The sequence below is a fragment of the Oncorhynchus masou genome, chromosome 20, assembly GCF_036934945.1.
Source record: "Oncorhynchus masou masou isolate Uvic2021 chromosome 20, UVic_Omas_1.1, whole genome shotgun sequence".
Classification (NCBI taxonomy): domain Eukaryota; kingdom Metazoa; phylum Chordata; class Actinopteri; order Salmoniformes; family Salmonidae; genus Oncorhynchus; species Oncorhynchus masou.
The window spans coordinates 27,989,694-28,011,270 of record NC_088231.1 but is presented as its reverse complement, the minus strand read 5'-3'; the positions used below and the strand labels follow the sequence as shown (position 1 = coordinate 28,011,270).

General features: G+C 33.4%; 1 protein-coding gene across 1 annotated transcript in view; it reads right to left on the bottom strand.

The window, feature by feature from the left end:
* LOC135507220 (rho-related GTP-binding protein RhoH-like) overlaps positions 1–21,459 on the bottom strand; it is a 27,720-nt gene extending 6,261 nt beyond the window's left edge. The window contains exons 1-3 of the mRNA XM_064926813.1: positions 21,120–21,459; positions 17,378–17,492; positions 12,606–13,443 (exon numbers count right to left, since the gene is read on the bottom strand). Coding sequence (XP_064782885.1) covers positions 12,606–12,764 — 159 coding nt within the window. The 5' untranslated portion in view covers positions 12,765–13,443; positions 17,378–17,492; positions 21,120–21,459. The remainder of the gene's footprint in view (positions 1–12,605; positions 13,444–17,377; positions 17,493–21,119) is intronic.
* Positions 21,460–21,577: the final 118 nt, after the last annotated feature.

Sequence of the window (21,577 nt, the reverse complement as noted above, 5' to 3'; positions counted from 1 at the left end):
AGTATTATTGTAGTAGTTAAATGATGTAAAGGGTATTATTGTCGTAGTTAAATGATTTGTAGAGTATTATTGTAGTAGTTAAATGATGTAAAGGGTATTATTGTAGTAGTTAAATGATGTAAAGGGTATTATTGTAGTAGTTAAATGATGTAAAGAGTATTATTGTAGTAGTTAAATGATTTGTAGTGTATTATTGTAGTAGTTAAATGATTTGTAGAGTATTATTGTAGTAGTTAAATGATTTGTAGGGTATTATTGTAGTAGTTAAATGATGTAAAGAGTATTATTGTAGTAGTTAAATGATTTGTAGGGTATTATTGTAGTAGTTAAATGATGTAAAGAGTATTATTGTAGTAGTTAAATGATTTGTAGTGTATTATTGTAATAGTTAAATGATTTGTAGTGTATTATTGTAGTAGTTAAATGATGTAAAGGGTATTATTGCAGTAGTTAAATGATTTGTAGTGTATTATTGTAGTAGTTAAATGATGTAAAGGGTATTATTGTAGTAGTTAAATGATTTGTATAGTATTATTGTAGTAGTTAAATGATTTGTAGAGTATTATTGTAGTAGTTAAATGATTTGTAGAGTATTATTGTAGTAGTTAAATGATGTAAATAGTATTATTGTAGTAGTTAAATGATTTGTAGAGTATTATTGTAGTAGTTAAATGATTTGTAGTGTATTATTGTAGTAGTTTAACGATGTAAAGGGTATTATTGTAGTAGTTAAACGATGTAAAGAGTATTATTGTAGTAGTTAAATGATTTGTAGAGTATTATTGTAGTAGTTAAATGATGTAAAGAGTATTATTGTAGTAGTTAAATGATTTGTAGTGTATTATTGTAGTAGTTAAATGATGTAAAGGGTATTATTGTAGTAGTTAAATGATGTAAAGAGTATTATTGTAGTAGTTAAATGATGTAAAGAGTATTATTGTAGTAGTTAAACGATGTAAAGAGTATTATTGTAGTAGTTAAATGATGTAAATAGTATTATTGTAGTAGCTAAATGATTTGTAGGGTATTATTGTAGTAGTTAAATGTTTTGTAGTGTATTATTGTAGTAGTTAAATGATGTAAAGGGTATTATTGTAGTAGTTAAATGATGTAAAGAGTATTATTGTAGTAGTTAAACGATGTAAAGAGTATTATTGTAGTAGTTAAACGATGTAAAGAGTATTATTGTAGTAGTTAAATGATGTAAATAGTATTATTGTAGTAGCTAAATGATTTGTAGGGTATTATTGTAGTAGTTAAATGATTTGTAGTGTATTATTGTAGTAGTTAAATGATGTAAAGGGTATTATTGTAGTAGTTAAATGATGTAAAGAGTATTATTGTAGTAGTTAAACGATGTAAAGAGTATTATTGTAGTAGTTAAACGATGTAAAGAGTATTATTGTAGTAGTTAAATGATGTAAAGAGTATTATTGTAGTAGTTAAATGATGTAAAGAGTATTATTGTAGTAGTTAAACGATGTAAAGAGTATTATTGTAGTAGTTAAACGATGTAAAGAGTATTATTGTAGTAGTGAAATGATGTAAAGAGTATTATTGTAGTAGTTAAACGATGTAAAGGGTATTATTGTAGTAGTTAAATGATGTAAAGGGTATTATTGTAGTAGTTAAATGATTTGTAGTGTATTATTGTAGTAGTTAAATGATGTAAAGGGTATTATTGTAGTAGTTAAATGATGTAAAGGGTATTATTGTAGTAGTTAAATGATTTGTAGTGTATTATTGTAGTAGTTAAATGATGTAAAGGGTATTATTGCAGTAGTTAAATGATTTGTAGGGTATTATTGTAGTAGTTAAATGATTTAAAGAGTATTATTGTAGTAGTTTAATGATTTGTAGTGTATTATTGTAGTAGTTAAATGATGTAAAGGGTATTATTATAGTAGTTAAATGATTTGTAGGGTATTATTGTAGTAGTTAAATGATTTGTAGTGTATTATTGTAGTAGTTAAATGATGTAAAGGGTATTATTGTAGTAGTTAAACGATGTAAAGAGTATTATTGTAGTAGTTAAATGATTTGTAGTGTATTATTGTAGTAGTTAAATGATGTAAAGAGTATTATTGTAGTAGTTAAACGATGTAAAGAGTATTATTGTAGTAGTTAAATGATGTAAAGAGTATTATTGTAGTAGTTAAATGATGTAAAGGGTATTATTGTAGTAGTTAAATGATGTAAAGGGTATTATTGTAGTAGTTAAATGATGTAAAGGGTATTATTGTAGTAGTTAAATGATTTGTAGTGTATTATTGTAGTAGTTAAATGATGTAAAGAGTATTATTGTAGTAGTTAAATGATGTAAAGGGTATTATTGTAGTAGTTAAATGATGTAAAGGGTATTATTGTAGTAGTTAAATGATTTGTAGTGTATTATTGTAGTAGTTAAATGATGTAAAGAGTATTATTGTAGTAGTTAAACGATGTAAAGAGTATTATTGTAGTAGTTAAACGATGTAAAGAGTATTATTGTAGTAGTTAAATGATATAAAGGGTATTATTGTAGTAGTTAAATGATGTAAAGGGTATTATTGTAGTAGTTAAATGATGTAAAGGGTATTATTGTAGTAGTTAAATGATTTGTAGTGTATTATTGTAGTAGTTAAATGATGTAAAGAGTATTATTGTAGTAGTTAAATGATGTAAAGGGTATTATTGTAGTAGTTAAATGATGTAAAGGGTATTATTGTAGTAGTTAAATGATTTGTAGTGTATTATTGTAGTAGTTAAATGATGTAAAGAGTATTATTGTAGTAGTTAAACGATGTAAAGAGTATTATTGTAGTAGTTAAACGATGTAAAGAGTATTATTGTAGTAGTTAAATGATGTAAAGGGTATTATTGTAGTAGTTAAATGATGTAAAGGGTATTATTGTAGTAGTTAAATGATGTAAAGGGTATTATTGTAGTAGTTAAATGATTTGTAGTGTATTATTGTAGTAGTTAAATGATGTAAAGAGTATTATTGTAGTAGTTAAATGATGTAAAGGGTATTATTGTAGTAGTTAAATGATGTAAAGGGTATTATTGTAGTAGTTAAATGATTTGTAGTGTATTATTGTAGTAGTTAAATGATATAAAGGGTATTATTGTAGTAGTTAAATGATGTAAAGAGTATTATTGTAGTAGTTAAATGATTTGTAGTGTATTATTGTAGTAGTTAAACGATGTAAAGAGTATTATTGTAGTAGTTTAACGATGTAAAGGGTATTATTGTAGTAGTTAAATGATATAAAGAGTATTATTGTAGTAGTTAAATGATTTGTAGTGTATTATTGTAGTAGTTAAACGATGTAAAGAGTATTATTGTAGTAGTTTAACGATGTAAAGGGTATTATTGTAGTAGTTAAATGATATAAAGAGTATTATTGTAGTAGTTAAATGATTTGTAGTGTATTATTGTAGTAGTTAAACGATGTAAAGGGTATTATTGTAGTAGTTTAACGATGTAAAGGGTATTATTGTAGTAGTTAAATGATTTGTAGTGTATTATTGTAGTAGTTAAATGATTTGTAGGGTATTATTGTAGTAGTTAAATGATGTAAAGAGTATTATTGTAGTAGTTAAATGATTTGTAGTGTATTATTGTAATAGTTAAATGATTTGTAGTGTATTATTGAAGTAGTTAAATGATGTAAAGGGTATTATTGCAGTAGTTAAATGATTTGTAGTGTATTATTGTAGTAGTTAAATGATGTAAAGGGTATTATTGTAGTAGTTAAATGATTTGTATAGTATTATTGTAGTAGTTAAATGATTTGTAGAGTATTATTGTAGTAGTTGAATGATTTGTAGTGTATTATTGTAGTAGTTAAACGATGTAAAGAGTATTATTGTAGTAGTTAAATGATTTGTAGAGTATTATTGTAGTAGTTAAATGATTTGTAGTGTATTATTGTAGTTGTTAAACGATGTAAAGAGTATTATTGTAGTAGTTAAATGATGTAAAGAGTATTATTGTAGTAGTTAAATGATTTGTAGAGTATTATTGTAGTAGTTAAATGATGTAAAGAGTATTATTGTAGTAGTTAAATGATTTGTAGTGTATTATTGTAGTAGTTAAATGATGTAAAGGGTATTATTGTAGTAGTTAAATGATGTAAAGAGTATTATTGTAGTAGTTAAATGATGTAAAGAGTATTATTGTAGTAGTTAAACGATGTAAAGAGTATTATTGTAGTAGTTAAATGATGTAAATAGTATTATTGTAGTAGCTAAATGATTTGTAGGGTATTATTGTAGTAGTTAAATGTTTTGTAGTGTATTATTGTAGTAGTTAAATGATGTAAAGGGTATTATTGTAGTAGTTAAATGATGTAAAGAGTATTATTGTAGTAGTTAAACGATGTAAAGAGTATTATTGTAGTAGTTAAACGATGTAAAGAGTATTATTGTAGTAGTTAAATGATGTAAATAGTATTATTGTAGTAGCTAAATGATTTGTAGGGTATTATTGTAGTAGTTAAATGATTTGTAGTGTATTATTGTAGTAGTTAAATGATGTAAAGGGTATTATTGTAGTAGTTAAATGATGTAAAGAGTATTATTGTAGTAGTTAAACGATGTAAAGAGTATTATTGTAGTAGTTAAACGATGTAAAGAGTATTATTGTAGTAGTTAAATGATGTAAAGAGTATTATTGTAGTAGTTAAATGATGTAAAGAGTATTATTGTAGTAGTTAAACGATGTAAAGAGTATTATTGTAGTAGTTAAACGATGTAAAGAGTATTATTGTAGTAGTGAAATGATGTAAAGAGTATTATTGTAGTAGTTAAACGATGTAAAGGGTATTATTGTAGTAGTTAAATGATGTAAAGGGTATTATTGTAGTAGTTAAATGATTTGTAGTGTATTATTGTAGTAGTTAAATGATGTAAAGGGTATTATTGTAGTAGTTAAATGATGTAAAGGGTATTATTGTAGTAGTTAAATGATTTGTAGTGTATTATTGTAGTAGTTAAATGATGTAAAGGGTATTATTGCAGTAGTTAAATGATTTGTAGGGTATTATTGTAGTAGTTAAATGATTTAAAGGGTATTATTGTAGTAGTTTAATGATTTGTAGTGTATTATTGTAGTAGTTAAATGATGTAAAGGGTATTATTATAGTAGTTAAATGATTTGTAGGGTATTATTGTAGTAGTTAAATGATTTGTAGTGTATTATTGTAGTAGTTAAATGATGTAAAGGGTATTATTGTAGTAGTTAAACGATGTAAAGAGTATTATTGTAGTAGTTAAATGATTTGTAGTGTATTATTGTAGTAGTTAAATGATGTAAAGAGTATTATTGTAGTAGTTAAACGATGTAAAGAGTATTATTGTAGTAGTTAAATGATGTAAAGAGTATTATTGTAGTAGTTAAATGATGTAAAGGGTATTATTGTAGTAGTTAAATGATGTAAAGGGTATTATTGTAGTAGTTAAATGATGTAAAGGGTATTATTGTAGTAGTTAAATGATTTGTAGTGTATTATTGTAGTAGTTAAATGATGTAAAGAGTATTATTGTAGTAGTTAAATGATGTAAAGGGTATTATTGTAGTAGTTAAATGATGTAAAGGGTATTATTGTAGTAGTTAAATGATTTGTAGTGTATTATTGTAGTAGTTAAATGATGTAAAGAGTATTATTGTAGTAGTTAAACGATGTAAAGAGTATTATTGTAGTAGTTAAACGATGTAAAGAGTATTATTGTAGTAGTTAAATGATATAAAGGGTATTATTGTAGTAGTTAAATGATGTAAAGGGTATTATTGTAGTAGTTAAATGATGTAAAGGGTATTATTGTAGTAGTTAAATGATTTGTAGTGTATTATTGTAGTAGTTAAATGATGTAAAGAGTATTATTGTAGTAGTTAAATGATGTAAAGGGTATTATTGTAGTAGTTAAATGATGTAAAGGGTATTATTGTAGTAGTTAAATGATTTGTAGTGTATTATTGTAGTAGTTAAATGATTTGTAGTGTATTATTGTAGTAGTTAAACGATGTAAAGAGTATTATTGTAGTAGTTAAACGATGTAAAGAGTATTATTGTAGTAGTTAAATGATGTAAAGGGTATTATTGTAGTAGTTAAATGATGTAAAGGGTATTATTGTAGTAGTTAAATGATGTAAAGGGTATTATTGTAGTAGTTAAATGATTTGTAGTGTATTATTGTAGTAGTTAAATGATGTAAAGAGTATTATTGTAGTAGTTAAATGATGTAAATAGTATTATTGTAGTAGCTAAATGATTTGTAGGGTATTATTGTAGTAGTTAAATGATTTGTAGTGTATTATTGTAGTAGTTAAATGATGTAAAGGGTATTATTGTAGTAGTTAAATGATGTAAAGAGTATTATTGTAGTAGTTAAACGATGTAAAGAGTATTATTGTAGTAGTTAAACGATGTAAAGAGTATTATTGTAGTAGTTAAATGATGTAAAGAGTATTATTGTAGTAGTTAAATGATGTAAAGAGTATTATTGTAGTAGTTAAACGATGTAAAGAGTATTATTGTAGTAGTTAAACGATGTAAAGAGTATTATTGTAGTAGTGAAATGATGTAAAGAGTATTATTGTAGTAGTTAAACGATGTAAAGGGTATTATTGTAGTAGTTAAATGATGTAAAGGGTATTATTGTAGTAGTTAAATGATTTGTAGTGTATTATTGTAGTAGTTAAATGATGTAAAGGGTATTATTGTAGTAGTTAAATGATGTAAAGGGTATTATTGTAGTAGTTAAATGATTTGTAGTGTATTATTGTAGTAGTTAAATGATGTAAAGGGTATTATTGCAGTAGTTAAATGATTTGTAGGGTATTATTGTAGTAGTTAAATGATTTAAAGGGTATTATTGTAGTAGTTTAATGATTTGTAGTGTATTATTGTAGTAGTTAAATGATGTAAAGGGTATTATTATAGTAGTTAAATGATTTGTAGGGTATTATTGTAGTAGTTAAATGATTTGTAGTGTATTATTGTAGTAGTTAAATGATGTAAAGGGTATTATTGTAGTAGTTAAACGATGTAAAGAGTATTATTGTAGTAGTTAAATGATTTGTAGTGTATTATTGTAGTAGTTAAATGATGTAAAGAGTATTATTGTAGTAGTTAAACGATGTAAAGAGTATTATTGTAGTAGTTAAATGATGTAAAGAGTATTATTGTAGTAGTTAAATGATGTAAAGGGTATTATTGTAGTAGTTAAATGATGTAAAGGGTATTATTGTAGTAGTTAAATGATGTAAAGGGTATTATTGTAGTAGTTAAATGATTTGTAGTGTATTATTGTAGTAGTTAAATGATGTAAAGAGTATTATTGTAGTAGTTAAATGATGTAAAGGGTATTATTGTAGTAGTTAAATGATGTAAAGGGTATTATTGTAGTAGTTAAATGATTTGTAGTGTATTATTGTAGTAGTTAAATGATGTAAAGAGTATTATTGTAGTAGTTAAACGATGTAAAGAGTATTATTGTAGTAGTTAAACGATGTAAAGAGTATTATTGTAGTAGTTAAATGATATAAAGGGTATTATTGTAGTAGTTAAATGATGTAAAGGGTATTATTGTAGTAGTTAAATGATGTAAAGGGTATTATTGTAGTAGTTAAATGATTTGTAGTGTATTATTGTAGTAGTTAAATGATGTAAAGAGTATTATTGTAGTAGTTAAATGATGTAAAGGGTATTATTGTAGTAGTTAAATGATGTAAAGGGTATTATTGTAGTAGTTAAATGATTTGTAGTGTATTATTGTAGTAGTTAAATGATGTAAAGAGTATTATTGTAGTAGTTAAACGATGTAAAGAGTATTATTGTAGTAGTTAAACGATGTAAAGAGTATTATTGTAGTAGTTAAATGATGTAAAGGGTATTATTGTAGTAGTTAAATGATGTAAAGGGTATTATTGTAGTAGTTAAATGATGTAAAGGGTATTATTGTAGTAGTTAAATGATTTGTAGTGTATTATTGTAGTAGTTAAATGATGTAAAGAGTATTATTGTAGTAGTTAAATGATGTAAAGGGTATTATTGTAGTAGTTAAATGATGTAAAGGGTATTATTGTAGTAGTTAAATGATTTGTAGTGTATTATTGTAGTAGTTAAATGATATAAAGGGTATTATTGTAGTAGTTAAATGATGTAAAGAGTATTATTGTAGTAGTTAAATGATTTGTAGTGTATTATTGTAGTAGTTAAACGATGTAAAGAGTATTATTGTAGTAGTTTAACGATGTAAAGGGTATTATTGTAGTAGTTAAATGATATAAAGAGTATTATTGTAGTAGTTAAATGATTTGTAGTGTATTATTGTAGTAGTTAAACGATGTAAAGAGTATTATTGTAGTAGTTTAACGATGTAAAGGGTATTATTGTAGTAGTTAAATGATATAAAGAGTATTATTGTAGTAGTTAAATGATTTGTAGTGTATTATTGTAGTAGTTAAACGATGTAAAGGGTATTATTGTAGTAGTTTAACGATGTAAAGGGTATTATTGTAGTAGTTAAATGATTTGTAGTGTATTATTGTAGTAGTTAAATGATTTGTAGGGTATTATTGTAGTAGTTAAATGATGTAAAGAGTATTATTGTAGTAGTTAAATGATTTGTAGTGTATTATTGTAATAGTTAAATGATTTGTAGTGTATTATTGTAGTAGTTAAATGATGTAAAGGGTATTATTGCAGTAGTTAAATGATTTGTAGTGTATTATTGTAGTAGTTAAATGATGTAAAGGGTATTATTGTAGTAGTTAAATGATTTGTATAGTATTATTGTAGTAGTTAAATGATTTGTAGAGTATTATTGTAGTAGTTGAATGATTTGTAGTGTATTATTGTAGTAGTTAAACGATGTAAAGAGTATTATTGTAGTAGTTAAATGATTTGTAGAGTATTATTGTAGTAGTTAAATGATTTGTAGTGTATTATTGTAGTTGTTAAACGATGTAAAGAGTATTATTGTAGTAGTTAAATGATGTAAAGAGTATTATTGTAGTAGTTAAATGATTTGTAGAGTATTATTGTAGTAGTTAAATGATGTAAAGAGTATTATTGTAGTAGTTAAATGATTTGTAGTGTATTATTGTAGTAGTTAAATGATGTAAAGGGTATTATTGTAGTAGTTAAATGATGTAAAGAGTATTATTGTAGTAGTTAAATGATGTAAAGAGTATTATTGTAGTAGTTAAACGATGTAAAGAGTATTATTGTAGTAGTTAAATGATGTAAATAGTATTATTGTAGTAGCTAAATGATTTGTAGGGTATTATTGTAGTAGTTAAATGTTTTGTAGTGTATTATTGTAGTAGTTAAATGATGTAAAGGGTATTATTGTAGTAGTTAAATGATGTAAAGAGTATTATTGTAGTAGTTAAACGATGTAAAGAGTATTATTGTAGTAGTTAAACGATGTAAAGAGTATTATTGTAGTAGTTAAATGATGTAAATAGTATTATTGTAGTAGCTAAATGATTTGTAGGGTATTATTGTAGTAGTTAAATGATTTGTAGTGTATTATTGTAGTAGTTAAATGATGTAAAGGGTATTATTGTAGTAGTTAAATGATGTAAAGAGTATTATTGTAGTAGTTAAACGATGTAAAGAGTATTATTGTAGTAGTTAAACGATGTAAAGAGTATTATTGTAGTAGTTAAATGATGTAAAGAGTATTATTGTAGTAGTTAAATGATGTAAAGAGTATTATTGTAGTAGTTAAACGATGTAAAGAGTATTATTGTAGTAGTTAAACGATGTAAAGAGTATTATTGTAGTAGTGAAATGATGTAAAGAGTATTATTGTAGTAGTTAAACGATGTAAAGGGTATTATTGTAGTAGTTAAATGATGTAAAGGGTATTATTGTAGTAGTTAAATGATTTGTAGTGTATTATTGTAGTAGTTAAATGATGTAAAGGGTATTATTGTAGTAGTTAAATGATGTAAAGGGTATTATTGTAGTAGTTAAATGATTTGTAGTGTATTATTGTAGTAGTTAAATGATGTAAAGGGTATTATTGCAGTAGTTAAATGATTTGTAGGGTATTATTGTAGTAGTTAAATGATTTAAAGGGTATTATTGTAGTAGTTTAATGATTTGTAGTGTATTATTGTAGTAGTTAAATGATGTAAAGGGTATTATTATAGTAGTTAAATGATTTGTAGGGTATTATTGTAGTAGTTAAATGATTTGTAGTGTATTATTGTAGTAGTTAAATGATGTAAAGGGTATTATTGTAGTAGTTAAACGATGTAAAGAGTATTATTGTAGTAGTTAAATGATTTGTAGTGTATTATTGTAGTAGTTAAATGATGTAAAGAGTATTATTGTAGTAGTTAAACGATGTAAAGAGTATTATTGTAGTAGTTAAATGATGTAAAGAGTATTATTGTAGTAGTTAAATGATGTAAAGGGTATTATTGTAGTAGTTAAATGATGTAAAGGGTATTATTGTAGTAGTTAAATGATGTAAAGGGTATTATTGTAGTAGTTAAATGATTTGTAGTGTATTATTGTAGTAGTTAAATGATGTAAAGAGTATTATTGTAGTAGTTAAATGATGTAAAGGGTATTATTGTAGTAGTTAAATGATGTAAAGGGTATTATTGTAGTAGTTAAATGATTTGTAGTGTATTATTGTAGTAGTTAAATGATGTAAAGAGTATTATTGTAGTAGTTAAACGATGTAAAGAGTATTATTGTAGTAGTTAAACGATGTAAAGAGTATTATTGTAGTAGTTAAATGATATAAAGGGTATTATTGTAGTAGTTAAATGATGTAAAGGGTATTATTGTAGTAGTTAAATGATGTAAAGGGTATTATTGTAGTAGTTAAATGATTTGTAGTGTATTATTGTAGTAGTTAAATGATGTAAAGAGTATTATTGTAGTAGTTAAATGATGTAAAGGGTATTATTGTAGTAGTTAAATGATGTAAAGGGTATTATTGTAGTAGTTAAATGATTTGTAGTGTATTATTGTAGTAGTTAAATGATGTAAAGAGTATTATTGTAGTAGTTAAACGATGTAAAGAGTATTATTGTAGTAGTTAAACGATGTAAAGAGTATTATTGTAGTAGTTAAATGATGTAAAGGGTATTATTGTAGTAGTTAAATGATGTAAAGGGTATTATTGTAGTAGTTAAATGATGTAAAGGGTATTATTGTAGTAGTTAAATGATTTGTAGTGTATTATTGTAGTAGTTAAATGATGTAAAGAGTATTATTGTAGTAGTTAAATGATGTAAAGGGTATTATTGTAGTAGTTAAATGATGTAAAGGGTATTATTGTAGTAGTTAAATGATTTGTAGTGTATTATTGTAGTAGTTAAATGATATAAAGGGTATTATTGTAGTAGTTAAATGATGTAAAGAGTATTATTGTAGTAGTTAAATGATTTGTAGTGTATTATTGTAGTAGTTAAACGATGTAAAGAGTATTATTGTAGTAGTTTAACGATGTAAAGGGTATTATTGTAGTAGTTAAATGATATAAAGAGTATTATTGTAGTAGTTAAATGATTTGTAGTGTATTATTGTAGTAGTTAAACGATGTAAAGGGTATTATTGTAGTAGTTTAACGATGTAAAGGGTATTATTGTAGTAGTTAAATGATTTGTAGTGTATTATTGTAGTAGTTAAATGATTTGTAGAGTATTATTGTAGTAGTTAAACAATATAAAGGGTATTATTGTAGTAGTTAAACGATGTAAAGAGTATTATTGTAGTAGTTAAACGATGTAAAGAGTATTATTGTGGTAGTTAAACGATGTAAAGAGTATTATTGTAGTAGTTAAACGATGTAAAGGGTATTATTGTAGTAGTTAAACGATGTAAAGGGTATTATTGTAGTAGTTAAACGATGTAAAGAGTATTATTGTAGTAGTTTAACGATGTAAAGGGTATTATTGTAGTAGTTTAATGATGTAAAGAGTATTATTGTAGTAGTTAAACGATGTAAAGGGTATTATTGTAGTAGTTAAACGATGTAAAGGGTATTATTGTAGTAGTTAAATGATGTAAAGGGTATTATTGTAGTAGTTAAATGATGTAAATAGTATTATTGTAGTAGTTAAATGATTTGTAGGGTATTATTGTAGTAGTTAAATGATGTAAAGAGTATTATTGTAGTAGTTAAATGATGTAAAGAGTATTATTGTAGTAGTTAAACGATGTAAAGAGTATTATTGTAGTAGTTAAACGATGTAAAGGGTATTATTGTAGTAGTTAAATGATGTAAAGGGTATTATTGTAGTAGTTAAACGATGTAAAGAGTATTATTGTAGTAGTTAAACGATGTAAAGGGTATTATTGTAGTAGTTAAACAATGTAAAGGGTATTATTGTAGTAGTTAAACGATGTAAAGAGTATTATTGTAGTAGTTAAACGATATAAAGAGTACTATTGTAGTAGTTAGTGTATTTTTCCTACCGGAGCCCCGTCCATGAAGACCTCCACTCCAGTGTTCTCGTACACAGTTGGTTTGTAGTAGTAGTTAATGTAAAGAGTATTATTGTAGTAGTTAAACGATGTAAAGAGTATTATTGTAGTAGTGAAATGATTTGTAGAGTATTATTGTAGTAGTTAGTGTATTTTTCCTACCGGAGCCCCGTCCATGAAGACCTCCACTCCAGTGTTCTCGTACACAGTTGGTTTGTAGCACTCAGGGAAGGTCTCTGACGTGAAGCGAACCAGGAGGGCCGTCTTCCCGACAGCACTGTCCCCCACCAGCACACACTTCACCTGGGTCTCCGCGCTCATGGCTGCTCCGCTCGGAACCCTGGGGGTCGTAGTTCTTTAGGGAGACGTTGTATTCCTGAAGCAGAGGAGGGTTGAGATCAGGGGGTTGTGACGTCCATAGTGATGGTGGTCACCTTCTCTGTGATACTCTCTGTGGGGGTTGTAGTTCTTTAGGGAGACGTTGTAGTCCTGAAGCAGAGGAGGGTTGAGATCATGGGGTTGTGACGTCCATAGTGATGGTGGTCACCTTCTCTGTGATACTCTCTGTGGGGGTTGTAGTTCTTTAGGGAGACGTTGTAGTCCTGAAGCAGAGGAGGGTTGAGATCAGGGGGTTGTGACGTCCATAGTGATGGTGGTCACCTTCTCTGTGATACTCTCTGTGGGGGTTGTAGTTCCTTAGGGAGATGTTGTAGTCCTGAAGTAGAGGAGGGTTAGGATCAGGGGGTTGTGGTCACCTTCTCTGTGATACTCTCTGTGGGGGTTGTAGTTCTTTAGGGAGACGTTGTAGTCCTGAAGTAGAGGAGGGTTAGGATCAGGGGGTTGTGGTCACCTTCTCTGTGATACTCTCTGTGGGGGTTGTAGTTCTTTAGGGAGACGTTGTAGTCCTGAAGTAGAGGAGGGTTGAGATCAGGGGGTTGTGGTCACCTTCTCTGTGATACTCTCTGTGGGGGTTGTAGTTCTTTAGGGAGACGTTGTAGTCCTGAAGTAGAGGAGGGTTGAGATCAGGGGGTTGTGGTCACCTGGTGTGTGGAGTCATGATGCTAACTGCATGTCTCTCTCTCACCACAGAGTTTACTGGCTCTACTGCTGCAGTAGAGAAGCTGAAGGCTCTGACTGTCTTTATATGGCTTTCACTCTCTCTCTCTCTACACACACACACACACTCTCTCTACACACCTCTCTCTCTACACACACACACCTCTCTCTACACACCTCTCTCTCTACACACACACCTCTCTCTCACTACACACACACCTCTCTCTACACACACACACACACACACCTCTCTCTCTCTACACACACACACCTCTCTCTCTCTCTACACACACACCTCTCTCTCTCTACACACACACACCTCTCTCTCTCTACACACACACCTCTCTCTCTACACACACACACACACACTCTCTACACACCTCTCTCTCTACACACACACCTCTCTCTACACACCTCTCTCTCTACACACACACACCTCTCTCTCATTACACACACACCTCTCTCTCTACACACACACCTCTCTCTACACACACACACACCTCTCTCTCTCTCTACACACACACACCTCTCTCTCTACACACACACACCTCTCTCTCTACACACACACACTCTCTCTCTCTACACACACACACACACACTCTCTCTCTACACACACACACTCTCTCTACACACACACACCTCTCTCTCTACACACACACACACTCTCTCTACACACACACACACTCTCTCTACACACACACACACTCTCTCTACACACACACACCTCTCTACACACACACACACTCTCTCTCTACACACACACTCTCTCTACACACACACTCTCTCTACACACACACTCTCTCTACACACACACTCTCTCTACACACACACCTCTCTCTCTACACACACACACACACTCTCTACACACACACACACCTCTCTACACACACACACACCTCTCTACACACACACTCTCTCTACACACACACACACTCTCTCTCTACACACACACACTCTCTACACACACACACTCTCTCTACACACACACACACCTCTCTCTCTACACACACACACCTCTCTCTCTACACACACACACCACTCTCTCTACACACACACACCTCTCTCTCTACACACACACCTCTCTCTCTACACACACACTCTCTCTACACACACACTCTCTCTACACACACACACACTCTCTCTACACACACACACCTCTCTACACACACACACACCTCTCTCTACACACACACACTCTCTCTACACACACACACTCTCTACACACACACACTCTCTCTCTCTACACACACACTCTCTCTACACACACACACACCTCTCTCTACACACACACACACCTCTCTCTACACACACGCACTCTCTCTCTACACACACACACTCTCTACACACACACACTCTCTCTACACACACACACACACCTCTCTCTCTACACACACACACTCTCTCTCTTCACACACACACACACTCTCTCTAACTCTCTCTCTCTCTACACACACACACACTCTCTCTCTACACACACACACTCTCTCTCTCTCTACACACACACTCTCTCTACACACACACACACACACCTCTCTCTCTACACACACTCTCTACACACACACTCTCTCTCTCTACACACACACTCTCTACACACACACCTCTCTCTCTCTACACACACACACTCTCTCTACACACACACACACACACCTCTCTCTACATACACACACACTCTCTCTCTAACTCTCTCTCTCTCTACACACACACTCTCTCACTCTACACACTCTCTCTCTCTACACACACACTCTCTCTACACACATACACTCTCTCTCTCTCTCTCTCTACACACACACACACACTCTCTACACACACACACACCTCTCTACACACACACACACCTCTCTACACACACACTCTCTCTACACACACACTCTCTCTCTACACACACACACTCTCTACACACACACACTCTCTCTACACACACACACACCTCTCTCTCTACACACACACCTCTCTCTCTCTACACACACACACACACACCTCTCTCTCTCTACACACACACACCTCTCTCTCTACACACACACCCTCTCTCTACACACACTCTCTCTCTACACACACACTCTCTCTACACACACACACCTCTCTCTACACACACACACACTCTCTCTCTACACACACACACTCTCTCTCTCTACACACACACTCTCTCTACACACACACACACACACACACCTCTCTCTACACACACTCTACACACACACTCTCTCTCTCTACACACACACACACTCTCTACACACACACCTCTCTCTCTCTACACACACACACTCTCTCTACACACACACACACACACCTCTCTCTACACACACACACACTCTCTCTAACTCTCTCTCTCTCTACACACACACTCTCTCACTCTACACACTCTCTCTCTCTACACACACACTCTCTCTACACACATACACTCTCTCTCTCTCTCTCTCTCTACACACACACACACACTCTCTACACACACACACACCTCTCTACACACACACACACCTCTCTACACACACTCTCTCTCTACACACACACACACTCTCTCTCTCTCTACACACACACACTCTCTACACACACACACTCTCTCTACACACACACACACCTCTCTCTCTACACACACACCTCTCTCTCTCTACACACACACACACACCTCTCTCTCTCTACACACACACACCTCTCTCTACACACACACACCTCTCTCTACACACACACTCTCTCTACACACACACACCTCTCTCTACACACACACACACTCTCTCTCTACACACACACACTCTCTCTACACACACACACACTCTCTCTACACACACACCCTCTCTACACACACACACCTCTCTACACACACACACACCTCTCTACACACACACACCTCTCTACACACACACACTCTCTACACACACACACACTCTCTCTCTCTACACACACACACACCTCTACACACACACACACCTCTCTCTACACACACGCACTCTCTCTCTACACACACACACTCTCTACACACACACACTCTCTCTACACACACACACACTCTCTCTAACTCTCTCTCTCTCTCTACACACACACACACTCTCTCACTCTACACACACACACTCTCTCTCTCTACACACACACTCTCTCTACACACACACACACCTCTCTCTACACACACACACTCTCTCTCTACACACACACACACTCTCTCTCTCTCTCTACATACACACACTCTCTCTCTCTCTCCAACTCTCTCTCTCGCTCTACACACACATACTCTCTCTACACACACACCTCTCTCTACACACACACTCTCTCACTCTACACACTCTCTCTCTCTACACACACACTCTCTCTCTACACACATACACACACTCTCTCTCTCTCTCTCTCTCTCTACACACACACTCTCTCTCTCTCTCTCTCTCTACATACACACACACTCTCTCTCTCTCTCTCTACATACACTCTCTCTCTCTCTCTCTCTCTACACACACACCTCTCTCTACACACACACCTCTCTCTCTCTACATACACACACTCTCTCTCTCTCTACACACACACACTCTCTCTACACTCTCTCTCTCTCTCTCTACATACACACACTCTCTCTCTCTCTCCAACTCTCTCTCTCTCTCTACATACACACACTCTCTCTCTCTCTCTCTCCAACTCTCTCTCTCTCTCTACATACACACACTCTCTCTCTCTCTCTCTCTCTACACACATACACACTCTCTCTCTCTCTCTCTCTCTCTCTCTCTCTCTACATACACACACTCTCTCTCTCTCTCCAACTCTCTCTCTCTCTCTACATACACACACTCTCTCTCTCTCTCTCTCTCTACACACATACACACACTCTCTCTCTCTCTCCAACTCTCTCTCTCTCTAAACACAGCCCCCCCCCTCTATCTCAGTTCCTCTTCACTTACCCCTCTGTGTTCTCCACGGAGTTGACACCAGGCTCCGCCCCCTGCGATCAATCGAGGTCACCTGACGCCACAGGTGGTTATCCCATCCAATGAGGGCCCGGCGTACGTTAGAGAGCTGTGAGAACATTATCTGATGAGGACACCGTTGACTCCGTGAGAGGGGGGGGGGGGGGGTTGCTCTAATAAAGTAGAGCTACTAATTGTGCAGGTTTTTGTTCCAGCCCAGCACTAAAACACATCAGATTCAGCTTCTTTTTTTTTAAGGCTGCACATATGTAATACACTGTGACACGCTGCTGGTGTAAAAGAAGGGCTATTTAAAATAAAATAAGTGATTGATTGACATTTAAAATAACACAGAGAAAAGCCCGAAATCTGAGCATGTACCTTCTCCTCTCCGTAGTGACCCAGTCATGTAAGAGGGAGGGAGGACAGCAGCGACCCATAGACAGAGCCGACCCATAGACAGCAGCGACCCATAGACAGAGCCGACCCATAGACAGAGCCGACCCATAGACAGCACCGACCCATAGATTTGGTTATTAACTCCTTCAGTGATAACGCCGGAGAAGAGGGAGGGAGGACAGCAGCGACCCATAGATTTGGTTATTAACTCCTACAGTGATAACGCCAGAGCAGGCTGGTCCTTCATTCTATTGGTTTGGTTGTTGACGACCCAGTCGTTCAGTCTATTGGTTCTGTATCTATGGACCCGACCCAGTCGTTCAGTCTATTGGCTCTGTATCTATGGACCCGACCCAGTCGTTCAGTCTATTGGTTCTGTATCTGTGGACCCGACCCAGTCGTTCAGTCTATTGGTTCTGTATCTATGGCGACCCAGTCGTTCAGTCTATTGGTTCTGTATCTGTGGACCCGACCCAGTCGTTCAGTCTATTGGCTCTGTATCTATGGACCCGACCCAGTCGTTCAGTCTAAATGTTCTGTATCTATGGCGACCCAGTCATTCAGTCTAAATGTTCTGTATCTATGGCGACCCAGTCGTTCAGTCTAAATGTTCTGTATCTATGGCGACCCAGTCGTTCAGTCTTGTGTTTTTCTGTATCTATGGCGACCCAGTCATTCAGTCTAAACGTTCTATTGCCATACTGGCTGGCAACGTTCTTATCCATGACTTTCTAGCTAACTACGGCTGATTTACAGCCACGTCAAACAGTGCCGCCAGAATAACAACAAAGTAGCTGCATTTGCAATAGTTTAAGCCGTTTCCCAGTGACATTTACGTGAATACGTCCGTAACAATGAGCTAACGAGGCCCCGGTTTCACCGGGTATAGAAAATGTGCCTCCTCGTCAGGACACAGTCGTTCAGAGGAACGACAGTAGCCAACATCACATCGAACACAACCACTTCGTTTCACCTGCCTTCTATCGATAGTTCTGTGTATATATCCATTTTAAAAAATGATGCTGATTCATGATTTCGGCTGTGAAACGCTGCCCGCCCGTCTCATCCCTACTCGTTCATTACTATGCGACCGCTGGAGAGGGAATTTGAATATTGAAACAATGTTGCAAATGTCAGAGAGACAGACAGCAAGGTTTATACAAATCTCTGCTGTTTAAAACTAAACGTTAGACTAAAAGAAACGGCATATAATGTCTAGATGCTTTTTATAAATTGCCTGGCTGGGCTGATGAGACAGTGGATTGCTCAGTCCGATTGGAACGGAGTAAATAGGCATTTAGACTTTTTAGATTTAGCTGGTGGCACTTTGTGGAATAGACAACGGCTGGAATGTGGGTTTAACCAATCAGCATCCAGGATTAGACCCACCCGTTGTATAATGACTAACTAGACTACTGACTACTAACTAGACTAGACTACTGACTACTAACTAGACTAGACTACGAACTAGACTAGACTACTGATGACTAACTAGACTACTGACTAGACTACTGACTACAAACTAGACTACTGACTACTAACTAGACTACTGACTAGATCATTGACTAGATTACTGAATACTAACTAGATTACTAACTAGATCATTGACTAGACTACTGACTAGACTACTGACTACTATCTAGACTACTGACTAGATTATTGACTACTAACTAGACTACTGACTACTAACTAGACTACTGACTAGATCATTGACTAGATTACTGAATACTAACTAGATTACTAACTAGATCATTGACTAGACTACTGACTAGACTACTGACTACTATCTAGACTACTGACTAGATTATTGACTACTAACTAGACTACTGACTACTAACTAGACTACTGACTAGATCATTGACTAGATTACTGAATACTAACTAGATTACTAACAAGATCATTGACTAGACTACTGACTACTAACCAGACTACTGACTACTGACTAGACCTACTGACTACTAACTAGACCTACTGACTAGACCTACTGACTACTAACTAGACCTACTGACTAGACCTACTGACTACTAACTAGACCTACTGACTAGATTACTGACTACTAACTAGACTACTGACTAGATTACTGACTACTAACTAGACTACTGACTAGATCATTGACTAGATTACTGAATACTAACTAGACTACTAACTAGATCATTGACTAGACTACTGACTACTAACCAGACTACTGACTACTGACTAGACCTACTGACTACTAACTAGACCTACTGACTAGATTACTGACTACTAACTAGACCTACTGACTAGATCATTGACTAGATTACTGAATACTAACTAGACTACTAACTAGATCATTGACTAGACTACTGACTACTAACCAGACTACTGACTACTAACTAGACCTACTGACTAACTAGACTACTGACTGACTAGACTCCTAACTAGGCTACTGACTCCTAACGAGACTACAGACTACTAACTAGACTCCAGACTACTAACTATACTCCAGACTACTCCCCTACACAGCAATGGCAGCCCCCAGGAGCCAAATGCAGACCACAACAGACTGGAGGTGTGTTTGTCTTGAACCCAACTGATCCTCTATTAAGGCGTGTAAATGATATAACGGTATTGTTACTGACATTGAGAATTGTCCGTGTTTTGTTTAAAAGATGGACACCATTCACCATGACTTTATAAAGACACTAGATTAGAGAGTTAAGGGTCATTCAAACATCATCTACCCCGATGAAGAGTTGAAAAGCTCTGTTCCTTCATCATCTACCCTGATGAAGAGTTGAAAAGCTCTGTTCCTCACCATCTACCCCCAGGAAGAGTTGAAAAGCTCTGTTCTTCACCATCTACCTCCAGGAAGAGTTGAAAAGCTCTGTTCCTTCACCATCTACCTCCAGGAAGAGTTGAAAAGCTCTGTTCCTTCATCATCTACCCCCAGGAAGAGTTGAAAAGCTGCTTCTTCACCCTGCCATGATAACTGACATTTTGTTTTCACCTACTTTACCCCCCCCCCACATCACAACGGTCTAGAAGCACAGGGCAGAGGCCTTACTAAACTCAACTTTAGCCATTCAAATAGAGCCTATTTATGTGAAACCAAATGTAAGAGATTAACGTGTGTCGTTTATCATTTTATAGAGATACAAATAGTTAAAATTGGATAATAACATTTTTGGGTAGGACTATTGGTTTAAACAATGAATATGAAATGCCAAATTCTTCTGTGACTCTCCAATACATTAATGTATTTAGTAGGCTCATATTAAAATTAGACATTCTGGCTGGATTAACACAAAAGACATGAAAAAAACAACAACCTTTGTTACTTGTCATAGACAGAGGAATAGAACAAAAGATAACTCACCGTGTTGTCAGACGTCGACCCCGCAGCCTGTCTTCATGATGGCAACGGGCGGATGTTGCGCTTCAACTCAAAGCATTTTTTGTTGACTCGGAGACGGTTGGGTGCCTCGGTAAAAAAGTAACTTATTTTTTTACGGTATATACATTAGGCTACTTTATAAATACTGCTTAAAGCGAAAGTAAATAGCCTAATTATTCTATATGCACAGAACTACTTATACACGTTTATATGCGTCACTTACACGGCTTACTACTATCTGTACAAAAAACGGAGAGGGAAATGAGATGCGCTCTCTCTCTCTCTCTCATCTCACTAACAGCATCCGTTTGTTGAGTGTGGAGGTGTGTTGATGCCGTTTCGTTTCTGTTCTTAGTATTTCAGCGTCTCTATAACTCACGAAGCAGCTGTTGATTTTGATCGCTTTGATAGACAACTTTATAGGCAGTAGCTTTGAGTTA